Raw genomic sequence first — 14,149 nt, forward strand, 5'->3', positions numbered from 1 at the left:
TGCCCCCAGGCCGCCTCTGGGCCCAGGACTTTGCTGCCATCCCTGAGCCCCGCTTCCAGGGACATTTTCTCCAATCAGGAAGATACTCTTCCTCCCTGAGCGGGTGGGGCGCAGGCTTCTCGGGGCTGAGAGCCCTCCTGGTGTCTGTCTTGACCCCTGTGTCCAAGGCACTGGACTTGGTGGGTCACCCAGATGTCCCCTTGGGTGACCTTGGGCCCTTTATCTCCCTGGGCCCCCAGACCCCCTGTATCAGCCTGAGCCCTGCGGAGAAAACGGGGTGGTCTGGCCTTGCTGGCAGGACGTGTGGTCCCCAGGGTGCAGCGGGAAGCTGGGCGAGGCGATCCCTGGGCACCCAGCCCCCCTCCCCGGTGTGTCCCTCCAGGCCCCGCCAGCCACTTCTCCCAGGGCCTGGCTGACACAGAGGTGGAGCGTGGGGAGGCCGCCGTGCTCTCCTGCACCCTCACACGCAACCTGGGCCCCGGAGCCTGGTTTAAGGACGGAGTCAAGGTACTGCCCCCCCAGCCCTGCTGACCCCCGCTTTGCCAACCAGCCTGCAGGGGAGGGCTGAGCGAAGCAGAGGGGCGCAGACAGCAGCGGCTTTGCAAGAAGGAGATTTCACTCTTTGCTGTAACAGTGCCAACTCTGGGAGAAGTTTACATGGCCAATAACTTGGTGTGTTTGGAAAGGGCTGACTCTTTGAGTGGACGTGTACTCCACCCAGTGCCCCCTGGACAGGCCCCTGCCCCTCCTGCTACCATCCAACCTGCCTTCTTGTCCCAGCACCTGGTGAAGTCTGTACTTGGGGCTCTGGACTCCCTGAGCAGCCCCCACCCCTCTACTAACACCTCAGTGGGGGTAGACCCAGGACTCTGGAGCTCAGCTTTGTCCTCAGCTGATTTCTGGCCCAGTAGCGCTGCCCACTTCATGGGCCGTTGGACAGCTGAGACGCTAAACGGGGGGCCTGGCTCCTGCCGAGCACGAACGGGCGTTCCCTCTCGCAGCTGCAGTAACAGGCCCTGGCCAGCTTCGGGAGGGGCTGCACGGGGTGGGTGACCCGCCTTCTGTGGCCCCGTTCTCAGCTCAGCGCCCAGGACGGAGTCGCTTTCAAGCAGGACGGGCTGGCGCACAGGCTAGTCATCACCCAGGCGGACGGGACGCGGGCTGGGAGGTACAGCTTTGCAGCCGGCGGCCAGCAGAGCGAGGCCACGCTGACCGTCCACGGTGAGGCCTGGCCCCGCCCTCCCAGCCAGCCAGCTCTCAGCCAGTGATGCACGCCAGGGCTGCGAGTCTGGATGTGTCCCTGGCCTGTGGCCCATGTCCTGTCTCGCTCTCCATCGAGAGGTTGATGCTGTTGTAATGAACAGCTCGAACACTCCCCCTCCTCATCAGCGTGTCCTCGGGGAGGTCTGGCCCCTGGGGACCCCCACCCCTGACTCCCGGGCCCTGTGCTATCCAGACCCCCGGGGCCCCTCCTCCTGCAGCTCTGACTCTCGTGCCCTGTGCCCCTCAGACCCCCCAGTCATCACTCCGGACGTCACCGCGCAGCTGAGGGAGCCATTGGTGGTCAAGGCTGGGAAGCCAGTGACCATGAAGGTCCCCTTCCAAAGCTGCCTCCCGGTCCAGGCCACCTGGAGGAAGGATGGGGAGGAGGTGGCCAGCAGCAGTGGCCGTGGCGCCCAGGTGGCCGTGGGGGACGGCTTCACACGGCTGTGCCTCCCCAGCGCCAGCAGGCAGGACTGCGGCCAGTACGGCGTCACCCTGAGGAGCAAGGGCGGCTCCACGCAGGCCGAGCTCACCCTGCAAGTCCTAGGTGCCAGCCTGGCCCTCACCCCATCCTGGGCCCCGCCTAGCCCCCCGCAACACTGACCCCCGTGTGTGCGCTGCCCATGACCAAACCTGCCCGAGTCGGACGTGCCTTCCTCACGCTGATTGGAAGGTGCCGCTTAGACAAACCAGGGGGGCTCCTCGGGGGAGACTGGCCAAGTATCTCCTGGGGGTGTCATGGGGTGGGTGGTGGCCCCTGCCTGGAGTCACGTCAGTTGGGCTCCTCGTGGTCCATGTGGAGAGCCCAGGCAGGGAGGCTCCACTCTGTAGCCCACAGCTACCGGGGGTACTCCTGTGGCCAGAGCCCCTGCAGGCGGGCGCCTTCCGTGTCGTTCCTGAGGGCTGTGCGTGTCAGGGGTGGAGAGCAGGGCCCCTCGAGGTGAAGCCCGCCTAGGCCTTCCACTGCAGGCAAGCGTGTCCACTGAGGGGGGAGTGCGGCCCTCCTGACCCCACCTCTCTTCCCGCTCCTCTTGGGGGTCCCCAGACAAGCCCCAGCCGCCGCAGGGCCCCCTGGAGGTGCAGGACAGCCATGGGGCTGGAGTCCACCTGTGCTGGCGGCCCCCGAAGGACGACGGCGGCCGGGCCCTGCAGCGCTACGAGGTGGAGCGGCGGCAGGCCGGCCGGAGCTCGTGGCTGAAGGTGGGCGAGCCCCGCTCAGACAGCACCACCTTCACGGACGCCCACACGGAACAGGGCAAGAAGTATGCCTACCGCGTGCGGGCCGTGACTGCGGAGGGGCCCGGGGAGGCCCTGGAGTCCGAGGAGGTGCTGGTGGCACCTGAGGGTGAGTGGACGGGAGGACCAGGGCGGGGATACTGCTGGGCTCCACACTGTGCCCAGAGGCTGGGAGGTCTCCAGGCTTCTCTGGGACCTGGAGGCTGGATCAGTGGGCAGGACGCAGGGGTCTTGTCCAGCTGTGGCTCTGTGGGGTGGGGTGGACGGCAAAGCCGCTCTCCAAGGCTCATCCTCCTTCTGGGGCACCTCCCAGGGGCTCGGGGTGGAGGGTCTCAGGGCTGGCTCTTTTCCCCCAGGGCACGGTGCCTCCCTATTTCCGTCACTCCTGCCTCCACTGTGGGCTGGCTCCCACCCTGGCCGCCCCCAGAAGGGGCCGCTCCTCCTCCAGGCGCCCCCCAGGAGCTGGGGCCTCTCCCGGCCCCGGCCAACCAGCACCTCCTCCCCCCGCAGCTCGGCCTGGGCCCCCACCCCCGCCGTCCATCCTATCGGCCTCCAGCCAGGGCATCACTCTGTCCTGGACGGCGCCCCGGGGTCCCGGCAGCGCCCACATCCTCGGCTACCTGATTGAGAAGCGCAAAAAGGGAAGCAACACCTGGGTGGCTGTGAACCAGGATCCAGTGCCCGGTGAGCGGCCTGGGGGTGGTGGGCACCGTCCTGGCCTCCAGAGCCTCGCTGGACCCCCGGCCCGGGTCTTTTGTTGGGGCAGCATCAAGCCGGATGACTTAACTGCTTCTTCTCCTTTCGCCTGGCCGTGCTGGGCTGGGCTTCGCTCGCTCGGGAGAGCAGGGGACCCTCTCTAGGCCGGGTGCACGCGCATCACACTGTGAGCTTCCCTTGCGGAGGAGGGGCCCTGGGCCTTCGGGCTGCAGCAGTTCAGCACGCCTGCCCTACGGAGTCGATTCTGAGAAACTGCTTTCTGGGCCCAGATGAACTTAGAAAAGCCCATGCCCAGGCCCAAGGATACAGGGGCTCAGAATGCCCAGCAGGCCGTGCTCCTTGGGGCTCAGCCTCCATGTCTCTGAAAAGAGGGAACCTTGGGCTCCTCCACTGACAGGCTCCCTTTAATCGAGGTGGGACAGCAGGTCTAAGGCGCGGGGGCACCGAGCGCTGGGGGCGCCTGCCCCAGGCTGCCCTGCAAGGCAGGGGCAGAACCGCACAGGGACCCAGAGACCCTGCACAGCGCCCTCTGCCTTGAGGGGACTGGGCCTCCCGGCGGGGCAGCAGGACGCGTGGAGATGTAGGGCCAGGCTGGCCCCGTTGGGCAGAACTGATGTGCAGGGGCCTCCCACAGAGAAGAAGTGGACGGTGGGGGACCTGCGGCAAGGCTGGCAGTACGAGTTCCGGGTCACGGCCGTGGCCCCCTCCGGCCGGGGAGAGCCTGGACCCCCGTCGGAGGCCGTCTTCGCCCGCGACCCCATGAGTAAGTGGGGTACCGACCCCCGGGGGGCCGGGGTCAGGGGCGGAATGAAGGTGGAAAGGCCTTGAGGGTGAGGAATGATTTAGGGAGCCGTCACTGAAGACAGACCCAGGCCAGAGGTGGGGGTTGGCAGAGTCCCACCCGGAACGTCCCCGGGTCAGCCTCTCCCTGGCTCAATTCCTGCAAGCTCCCACTCTCTGCCATGAGGAGGCGTCATCCCTGGGGGGTGGGGGGTCTCAGAGGAGGCTCACCACCTATTTTCCACTCGCTCATCACCTACCGGGCGCTGGCATGGTCCCAGGAAGCACGTGCGGGCTTGGGAAACTCCCGGTCTAGAGCGGAACTGCCCTACCTGTGGTCCCAGTGCCCACGGCAGGCAGCCGGGACACCAGGAGAGAAAGCTGCCCCGCTTTGTTTGATCCGCATTTTCCAAATTCGAGCACAGAATACCTTTCCCACAAAACACCCGTCAAAGCATCTCTCCACAGCACATGGCTGCCCTGTGCACCTCCCCTGAGCTGTTAACCTCAAGGGCCCACTGCTGACAAGCCCCAGGCGTGCAGCAAGCTCCTGGCCGCTATGGATCGGTCGGAGGCGTCCTTCCGTGTCAGCCGGGCCCTGAGCAGGGTGGCTATGGGGCTTGGACAGACTCAAGGAGTCTGGGGGGCTACCCCCAAGTGGTGCCCCAGGCTGGGAGGCCAGAGCCCTGGGCCACTGTGCAGCCCACAAAGCCCTTTATACACATCACAGCTTTGCTATGAAAAGCTCACGAGCAGATGGGCCCCGTTTTACAGGTAAAAAGCACAGAGTGTGGACCAGGCACCGAGGCAGTCTCGACCAGGAGCTCAAAGCTCAGAACAGAAAGACGCAGAATTCTAGCCTTTAGGGATCCTGGGACCCAAGGACGCATCAAAGAACACAGCAGCTTTGGGAATTACGGGTGGAGTTAGGGGAAGGGGGTTGGCAGGCTGGGGAGTGGGTGGAAGGAGTCAGGGGAGGCTTCCTGGAGGAGGAGAGCTGCGGTCGGCGGCGGCGGTGCAGACGCAGGAAGAGCCCAGGACAGTCAGGGTTTGGGCCCAGGCAGGAGCTTCAGCAAAGAGCTTAAGAGAAAGGAACCCCCGGCTGCCCACCCAGGGAGGGTCCACTGAGGGGGGCTTCCCTCAGGAGTGGTGATGCCACTCCTGACGCCCCGTGGTGCCCGCCCAGGACCCCCAGGGCCCGTGAGGGATCTCCAGGTCACGGACACGTCGCACACCAGCATCACCCTGAGCTGGGCTCAGCCCGACACCCAGGATGGGGACGAACCGCAGGGCTACGTGGTGGAGCTGCGCGGCTCGGCCAGCCTGAAGTGGAGCCCATGCCACGCGGGCACAGTGCAGGGCACCACCTACACGGCCAAGGGGCTGCGGCCCCGGGAGAGCTACCTGCTGCGGGTGACGGCCGTGAACGATGGGGGCCCTGGCCAGCCCACTGCCCTGGGCTCGGCGGTGGAAGCCGCGCCCGCCTCGGGTGAGGCCCCTTCCCTCCTCCAGGCCAGGCCCTTCCCGGGGCCTCTCCCCAGTTCAGAGAAGGGCCACATCCTGTGCGCCTAGCAGGGGCAGGGCGCTGGGCGAGGGAGGCCTTGCGGAAATGCATTTTCATCACAGCTCATGCCAAGTCCTACCAGCTCAGCACTCTCCCCAGATTTCGGATGAGGACACCGAGGTCAGGGGTCAGGGGTGCGCTGTCCTGGGCCTGGCTGCTGGCGCTCAGCAGAGCCTGGGTGACCGACCCCAAGGCCCAGGCTCGCTCCAGCACTCTTTGCTGCTTCCCGAGTGTGGCTCAAGAGGGCCCAGTGCCCCTCAGCTCCTGCCCGGCTCCCGTCAGAGCGGAGGGCCCCCAGGCCCTGTTCCTTGGAAGCAGGACCGTCTCTTCCCAGGGGGGCTTTCATTGCTGGAGCAGCTGGCCTGTCTTTGGCCCAAGCTGAAACTGGGCTGTCCCAGTGGAGCCCAGGTGTCCATGTGACGATAAGGGGGACGCACAGAGAAGAGCTCCCCGGGTCTGTGTCCAGAGCCCAGAGCCTTGTCCTGGCCCTGCCCCCACTCCAGGGCTCTCCCACCACTTCCTGCCTCAAGTGGGTCGTTGTCTCATCACAAGACACAGGGGTGTTTCCATGCAGGCCTGACCCTGAGGCTGCCCAGCACAGCTCCCCTGCAGGAGTCCCCTCCAGCCCCTTCTCCAGGTCCTGCAGGGGCCCCCATCCGATGTCCCACGGGGTCTCAGCGTCCCAGGGCAGCCCAGCGTCCCCCTGCAGCCCCGCCCGGCCGTGACCAGGGCTGGGGCCCAAGTGCAGAGGGAGCTGACAGGCCACCCCGTGTGTTCCAGTCCGCCCCAAGTTCCGCACAGATGCCGGCATGAAGGACTTGCTGACAGTCAGAGCTGGGGACACGGTCCGTGTGCCCATCTACTTTGAGGTGAGCACACGTATTGAGCTTCGGGGGACAGTGTCAGCCCTGAGGGTCTCCTCTCTTCCCTGCTCGTTGGGGACCTGGGCTCGTGCTGGAAGTCCGGCGGTGGAGAGGAGTGTGGGGGTCCCGCTGCAGACAGCCCTGTGCTGAGCGCTCGCTGCCGCTCCGCCCCCATCTGCAAGCCCCTCTGCTGGTGGCTCCCGGGACTGCGTCTCTAAGCCCACCCCACATCACCTTGGTCTGGGAAGGGGGTCCTTGACTTCAGAAAGTGTTGTGTGAGCACGCAGCCTGCCTCTGACTCAGGACGACCTCCAGCAGCAGCACCTGTCTGTGGGCACGTGGTTGAGCAGCCAGGGTGGTTAGAAGCCCGGGTGGCCTGGATTCAAATTCTGACCCCAGCCTGCACTGACTGACTTTCGACACATATCTCAACGTCTGTGTTCCCACGTCCTCTGTCAAACGTGTTTAACAGTAGTAACATCTCAAAGAGTTGTTCTGAGGATTCAAGGAATCCGTAATTGAAAGCACATAAACAGTGCTGGGCAAGTGGCAAGTACCCAGGATGTATCACCTATCATTTTTACTGTTGCTATTGCTGTTGTTAAAACCATCATCATCTGCGTAGGAAGCTCACAGGTGGCAGAGCCAGATTCAAACCCCAGCCTATCTCTAAATCACGTGTTCTTAACTAAGACCACGATGATCACAGTGGTAATGATGACAAAATGTGGAAGACGCACTGAGTGTCTGCTCTGAGCTTCCCGTCTATCAGTCATTTCTCGGGTTCTCAGACAAGCCCGTGAGGTCGGTCACTGTTCGTGGCCCCAGATGACTCACGCCCAGTGCTGAGAGAGAGGGGCCCGGCCATCAGGCAGGGTCAGGCCCCCATCCTCTCCCTGCTGGACCCCTGCAGGGACCCCTGAGCCACTGGCCTTTTGGGCCTGGGCACCAGCTGGTCAGCACACTCCTCCCACGAGTGCTCCCCTCCCACGAGCGCTCCCCACTTCCCCCTGCCCTTGCACCCCCTCGTCCGGTGAACCCAGAGCCAATCATGTTTTCCTAGTCAAACCTCACAACAGCAGCTCATGGCTCATAAAACGAAGCCCAGGTGTCTGCACGTGTGCAACGTGCAAGGCCCTCACCCCCTCGGCCGCCCTGCCTCTCCCTCACCGCTCATTTCCCCTCAACCCCGCCATACCCACCTGTCCACCAGCCTCTCCCGGCCCAGCTCCGCCCCAGGGCCTCTCCTTGCACCCACATCCCAGCCCAGCACAAAGCCGTCCCTCCCACCAAACTCCCCTCTCACCCCCTCTCCTCTGTGTCCAGGCCGCGCCCATCCCGGAGGTGACCTGGCTGAAGGATGGCTTGCCCTTGCCTAAGCGGAGTGTGGTCTCCGTCAAGGACGGCCTCACCCAGCTCCTGGTCCCGTCGGCCAGCCTTGACGACAGTGGCGTCTACACTGTGGTGCTGAGGAGCCTGCGCGGGGAGGAGGCCACCTACAGCTTCCGCCTCAGGGTGACAGGTGAGGCTGGCCTGCCCTGGGCTGGACTCAGACGGGCCACTCTCAGACCCTCGCTGCGCGCCCACCCAGAGGGAGAGAGCAGGAGGGGCCGAGGGAGTGGGGCTTCACCGTCCTCCTGCTCCGGGTGCCTGGGGACAGTTGAGCACAGTCTTCAGGACCCGGCTGTCCTTCCTCTGGGTCAGTGAGCAGAGACAGTCACTGCCATCCCATCGGCCCAAGGAGCGCTGGGAAGAACTGTCCATGGTCCTCACCTGGGATGAAGGTGGTCCCCCAGCCCGGCCCCGAGGGGTTTTCTCAGACCCAGAACTAGCCACCAGCCGACAGTGGGGGCTCTGTAACTTGGCCTTAGGGAAGCCCCACTCTGTTCCCGTGCGCTGTGTCACTGACGAGGTGGATCCAAATGAGCCTCTTCAGAGGCGTTCAGCCCTCCAGCAGTAACTGCGGGGCTGGCCCAGTTCTCTCCGGTTCCCCTGCCTAGGGAGACGGTGTCTTCCAGGGCCTTGGAAGAAGAGGGGCCCTGGGAAGGACTTGGGAACCCAGGCAGGATTCGGGGACCCAGGGTAGAACTTGGGGACTTAGGCAGGACTCAGGCCCTGGGGCAGGACACGGGGAGGCGGGGCAGTTCTCAGGGACTCAGGTCGGGCAGGACTCGGGGACTTGGGGCAGGACTTAGGCCCTGGCAGGATATGGGAACCTGGGCAGGACTGGAGCCCCGGGCAGGGCTCACCACGGGCCCCCGGCCCAGTCAGGCGCACACGAGCCCCAGCCTTCCCGCTCTGTCCCCACAGCGCGCCCGCGGGCGCCAGGGCCCATCGTGCTGCGGGAGGGCACGCTGGGCTCGGTGACCATCGAGTGGGAGCCTTCCCCGGACGAGGCGGAGGCGGGCGCCGCGCCGCTGCACTACGCGGTGCTGATGCGCACCTCGGCCCACGCGCCCTGGTGTCCGGCGGCCGAGCGCCTGCACAACTGCCGCTTCACCCTGGTGGGCGTCCTCCCGGGCCACGAGTACCACTTCCGCGTGGTGGCCAAGAACGAGCTGGGCGACAGCGAGCCCTCGGACACGCGCCAGCCCTGGGTCGTCCCGCGCCAGCCGCCTGGTGAGCTCGGCGTCCAGGGCGCCAGGGGCGGGGTTGGAGGCGGGTCCCCGTCCCTGTCCTCAGGCTCCGCCTCTGCGGGGAGAACGCGAGGGCCCGGTGCCTGCGGGGCTCTGGGGCTTCTCAAGTCAGAGGCGGGCGATGCAGTAGACAGAGGTCAGTGCTTCTCTGAAAATAGTCCTTTGCGGCCAAATAGATTCGAAACTTCAAAGTAGTCGTCCGAAAAATCAGGCGCTAAAATCAGATGTACGTTTTCACGATTTTCTAAAATGGAAAAGCGTCTGAAGGTTCCACATCAGATGCTAGCTGTGGTCATCCGTAGGTTTAGGTCCTGCTCAGTTTTCATTTCTTCTTTTGATTTCGTGTATGTTCCAATTTTCCCACAGTGCGTGTGTGTTAGCTTGTAGTACAGGGGGGGAAATCCACTAGAGGCTTCCCACCCCCGGCTCCCCACTGCCCTTCCGGCTCTCTGACCTTCCGCTTTCCGCCACAGACAAGGTCGCGGCGAGGGCCCCGAGCTACCGGGAGCCCGACCTGAGCCAGAAGCCGCGCTTCCTGGTGGGCCTGCGCCCCCACCTGCTGCCCCTCGGCAGCGAGTGCTGCATGACCTGCGCAGTGCAGGGCCAGCCGCGCCCCCACGTCTCCTGGTTCAAGAACGACCAGAGCCTGGCCAACCACCCCGCCGCGTACACCACCGACGTGATGGGTGTGTGCTCCCTAGTCATCCCCAGCGTCTCCGCCACGGACGGCGGCCAGTACAAGGCGGTGGCCGAGAACACGCTGGGCCAGGCGGTCAGCACCGCCACGCTCATCGTCGTGGGTGAGGCTGCCCGACTCGGGCTTGCGCTGGCTGGGGGGAGGGGGGACCAGGGGAGAGCCAGGGGGCAGCCCCAGCTGTCTTCAGGGAGGCCCCTGGGAGGGTGGGCTGGGGCCAGGAGGGCAGGTTCACAGCCTGGCTCTCTGTGAACTCCCTTACTTAACGTCTGCCTCTGGTCTTCCTGGGGCCCTGGTTTGCGCACCTGTAAGATGCGGTGGGCAAGATCGCAGGTGAGCAGCTCTTGGTTTGAGGGGCTGCATGCCACCCACCTAAGTGTCCCAGAACAGCCTTGCCCTTGCCCCTGTTTTGAACGAGAGAGAAAGCTGCTACACGCCTTTGTGAACATGCCCAGCGACGGACACGTAGTGCCCCCAGGCCACGAGGCTGTCTTGTCAATAGTCTCCTTTTCAGTAAGACAAATAATATGTGTTAATAAGAAAACATTTTGCCCTGATAACATCTTATATTTTGAAAAGCAAGAAGGAAAAGTAACTCCTAACATTCTGAATTATTCAGAATTGACTTTTGTGCAGTGATGACCCTTTCAACCCTGGGGAGTGACATTTCGAAGTTCCCGGCTCATGCGCACACTAGGGGCCAGGGAAGAAGAACCTGGCCCAAACGCAGAGAGCGTCTGGTGGCTGTGGCCCCATAGCAGAGCCCCCAGGCCTGGCCCCCTGTGGGGTTGTGTTCACCTTGGGACAAGCTGGGCACCCTGGTCCTCTGTGTTTTGCAGAGCCCAGCGATGAGCCCCGCCGCACCCTGGAATGGCCCTGCCCGGCCCCTCAGCCACTGGATGACCTCGGATCCCTGAAGCTCCACTCCTCACACCACACCCGCCTGGGGAGCCCATCCAAGGGGGTGGAGGATGCTGGCCATGCTCAGAGCCTCAGGGGGAGGCGAGCGAGGGGGAAGCTCCTTCAGGGGGGTACGGAGGCTTCGGGGAAGACACAGAAGAAGCAGGCGTTCAGACTCCCAGCCTTGAGCTGAGTCTCTGGACAGCACGGCCACAAGGCTCCCGCTTGGGGATCGGAAGGCAGGGGTCTGTCTGCAGGATGGAGCCTAAGTCCTCGATACCCTGGGCTGGGCTGTTAGAGGGAGGGCGGGAAGGGCTGGGTCCGTGTGTCCATGGTGAGGGGAAAGCGAGGGGTCAGAGCACCTGGGCGGGGCCGGGGCTGGATGGCGTGTGTGTGTGTGTGTGTGTGTATGTGTGTGTGTGTGTGTGTGTGTATATGCATGCACGCTAGGGGGAGACGCTTTCTGTATGCTGTTTCTTCATTAAAACGCTGGCTAACACAGACAAACCCTCTGCAAATGAATTTGGGGTTTGCATACTGGGGAGAGATTGATTTCCTGTTCGGAGTCTCTGTGCCAGCCTCCAGGGTGATAGGGGGTGGGGGGAGTGGGGGGTTTGGGGGGTGGGGGGTGATGGGGGGGTGATGGGTGGGGGGAGGGCGGGTTTCTGGCTGGAGGGAAGAGTTTGATTGGAACTGGGCACTTCTGCAGTTAGTTCCAATGCTGTGAAAGCTGAGCCTGTCCTGAGGGTCTGCGTGGTGGAGAGTCCTCCCTGAGCCCCAGCCTGTGTCTCCAGCCCACCTCTGTCTGACCGAATCCTGTGCAAATCCTGGGGATCCTAGTTCCCCAACCAGGGATGGAATTCGGGCCTCTTGGCAGTGAGAGCGAGGGTCCTAACCACCGGACAGCCAGGGAATTCCCTAATAAATAAAACAACTTTTTAAAAAATAGAGCAAATAGCTTAAAAAAAATTTTTTTAAGCTTTGAATAACTTAGAAGGAAACAATGAAGAGCAGGAACCAGTGACTTAAAGCACACGTTTTTCAACAGGAAAATCAAATTCAAAGACTGTCTTTTTGAAATGGTTAAAATACTGACAAACTTCTGTTATGATTTAATCAAGTGAAACAAGCAATAGCAAAAATAAACATTAGGAATGAAGAAGAGAGCATATCACGGATTCAGTAGAGACAAAAGGTACTTTTTAACATGACGTTTAGACATTTGAAAATGTCAACAATGTGTGAATTCCTAGATAAAACCATTGACCAAAACAGACTCAAGGAGAGACAGAAAGCCTGAGTAGTCCTATACCGCTGAAGAAATTCAGTTGGTTGCTAAGCATTTTCCCACAAAGAAGAGCCCAGAAGTCTGATAGGTGGGAATGTTTCAGGAACATTTTCAATCTTAACAATCTTCCCCAGAGACTAGAAAAAGAAGGGTTTTTTTCACCTTATTAAATAAGATTAGTCTAATCTGATGCCAGAACCACAAGGACAGTTCTTGTGGTTCAGTTGCTAAGTCACATCCAACTCTCTTACCCATGGACTATAGCCTGCCAGGCTCCTTTGTTCATGGGATTTCCCAGGCCAGAATATTGGAGTGGGTTGCCATCTCCTTCTGCAGGGGATCTTCTCGACCCAGGGATCAAACCCGGGTCTCCTGTGTCTCCTGTGCTGGCAGGCAGATTCTTTTCCACTGAGCCCCCAGGGAAGCCATCATTTAGAACAGGAGCAAGCAGAATACCTAGGAATAGGTCTAATGAAATGTGCACGGTGAAGAAATTATAAAGCTTTCTTGAAGGAAATTTTAAATGGCATAAGTAAATGGACTGACTGCATCACTGGCCAGGAAGGTAATATCACAGAGACATCGATCAGCTGTCCCCAAGTGCATTTATAGATTCAATGCATTTTCAATAAAATTCCAACAGGGCATTTCACACAAATTACACGGAACATCAGGAAGAATAAATCCAGTCCTGTTTGGTAACTTGATTCATGACACAGTGGGTGTTACAGATCAGCAGGAAGGGATGAAGTGTTTACTGTCTGTTCCAGGACAACTGGTCTACCAACTGAGACTGAGTCCCTACCTTAGTCTAAACATGGAAATGAATTCCAGGTGTATGTATGAAAAATGTATGTGTAAGCGGCAAAGCTAAATCTTAGGAAATGCTAGAATAGGCAAATATTACTTCGAGGTAGGGAAGGTTTTTGTTAAGATTCCAAAAGCAAAGCCATAAAAGAAAAAAAATAATTTGTATGTATGAAAATTAAACACATTTTATCAAAAGTGAACAAAGAACATGAGAGAATAAGCCACAGAATGGACAAGAGATCTGCTGCCCAGTCACATCAGAGAGACTGTCCGTGATTCGTGGCTATAAAGACCCCTTCAGGGGCTTCCCAGGTGACTCAGTGGTAAAGAACCCGCCTGCCAATGCAGGAGACGTGGGTTCAATCCCTGGGCTGGGAAACACCTGTGGAGCAACAAAGCTTGTGCATCGCAGCTCCTGAGCCTGCGCTCTAGAGCCCAGAAGCCACGATCACGGAAGCCCTCGCACCGAGAGCCCGTGCTCAGCAACACGAGAACCCACCACAATGAGAAGCCCCCACAGTGAGCAACTAGAGAAAAGCACCCACATCCTGCAACTAGAGAAGAGCCCCCACACCCTGCAGCTAGAGAGGAGCCCCCACACCCTGCAGCTAGAGAAAAGCCCCCACACCCTGCAGCTAGAGAGGAGCCCCCACACCCTGCAGCTAGAGAGGAGCTCCCACACCCTGCAGCTAGAGAGGAGCCCCCACACCCTGCAGCTAGAGAGGAGCCCCCACACCCTGCAGCTAGAGAGGAGCTCCCACACCCTGCAGCTAGAGAGGAGCCCGTATAGCAATGGAGACCCAGCCAAGCTGAAAATGAATAAATATAATTATTTTTTAAAAGACTCCTTCAAATCAATGCGAAAAAGATAAACATTTCAAGAGGAAAATGAACAGAAGACACAAATAGACCTTCCCAAGAAGAGGTAACACAATTATAGGCTCAGAAATACATGGAAAAATGTTCAACCTCATGTGAAACCCTAAACTCTAAACCCTAATTTGTAATATTTAAATCACAGTTGTATAACACATCACCTTTATCCGACTGGCTAAAATTAATGGCCTGCCCCAGTTCTGGTGACTGTGGGACTCTGGCCCACAGCTGGTAGGGGTTTGAATGGGAGAAAGTCCACCGTTACCTGAGCAGGTGAAGCGTGGCAATCACATGGGTGAGGGTCTCCAGGGAAACAGAACCAGGAGGTTACATATGGATGGATAGAAAGAGGCTTACCCTGAGGGATTGGGGAGGCTCATTGTGGAGGCCCAGGGGAGCCGGGTGAGTTCTAGCCCAGACCCGAATTCCCAGGAGCTGGACCCCGGGAGTCAACAGTGTACATCCTGGTGTGACTGCAAAGGCCCAGGAGCCTGCACCCTGGATGACTGAGAGCAGAAGGTG

General features: G+C 60.7%; 1 protein-coding gene across 1 annotated transcript in view; it reads left to right on the forward strand.

Moving 5' to 3' along the window:
• The window catches only part of IGFN1 (immunoglobulin-like and fibronectin type III domain containing 1), a 30,199-nt gene extending 19,000 nt beyond the window's left edge, over positions 1 to 11,199 (forward strand). Inside the window, exons 13-24 of the mRNA XM_018060841.1 lie at positions 383 to 507; positions 1,080 to 1,221; positions 1,511 to 1,810; positions 2,309 to 2,608; positions 3,010 to 3,183; positions 3,851 to 3,979; positions 5,183 to 5,485; positions 6,341 to 6,429; positions 7,750 to 7,945; positions 8,734 to 9,042; positions 9,533 to 9,859; positions 10,593 to 11,199. Coding sequence (XP_017916330.1) covers positions 383 to 507; positions 1,080 to 1,221; positions 1,511 to 1,810; positions 2,309 to 2,608; positions 3,010 to 3,183; positions 3,851 to 3,979; positions 5,183 to 5,485; positions 6,341 to 6,429; positions 7,750 to 7,945; positions 8,734 to 9,042; positions 9,533 to 9,859; positions 10,593 to 10,846 — 2,648 coding nt within the window. The 3' untranslated portion in view covers positions 10,847 to 11,199. The remainder of the gene's footprint in view (positions 1 to 382; positions 508 to 1,079; positions 1,222 to 1,510; positions 1,811 to 2,308; positions 2,609 to 3,009; positions 3,184 to 3,850; positions 3,980 to 5,182; positions 5,486 to 6,340; positions 6,430 to 7,749; positions 7,946 to 8,733; positions 9,043 to 9,532; positions 9,860 to 10,592) is intronic.

This window comes from Capra hircus, chromosome 16, assembly GCF_001704415.2.
Source record: "Capra hircus breed San Clemente chromosome 16, ASM170441v1, whole genome shotgun sequence".
NCBI lineage: Eukaryota > Metazoa > Chordata > Mammalia > Artiodactyla > Bovidae > Capra > Capra hircus.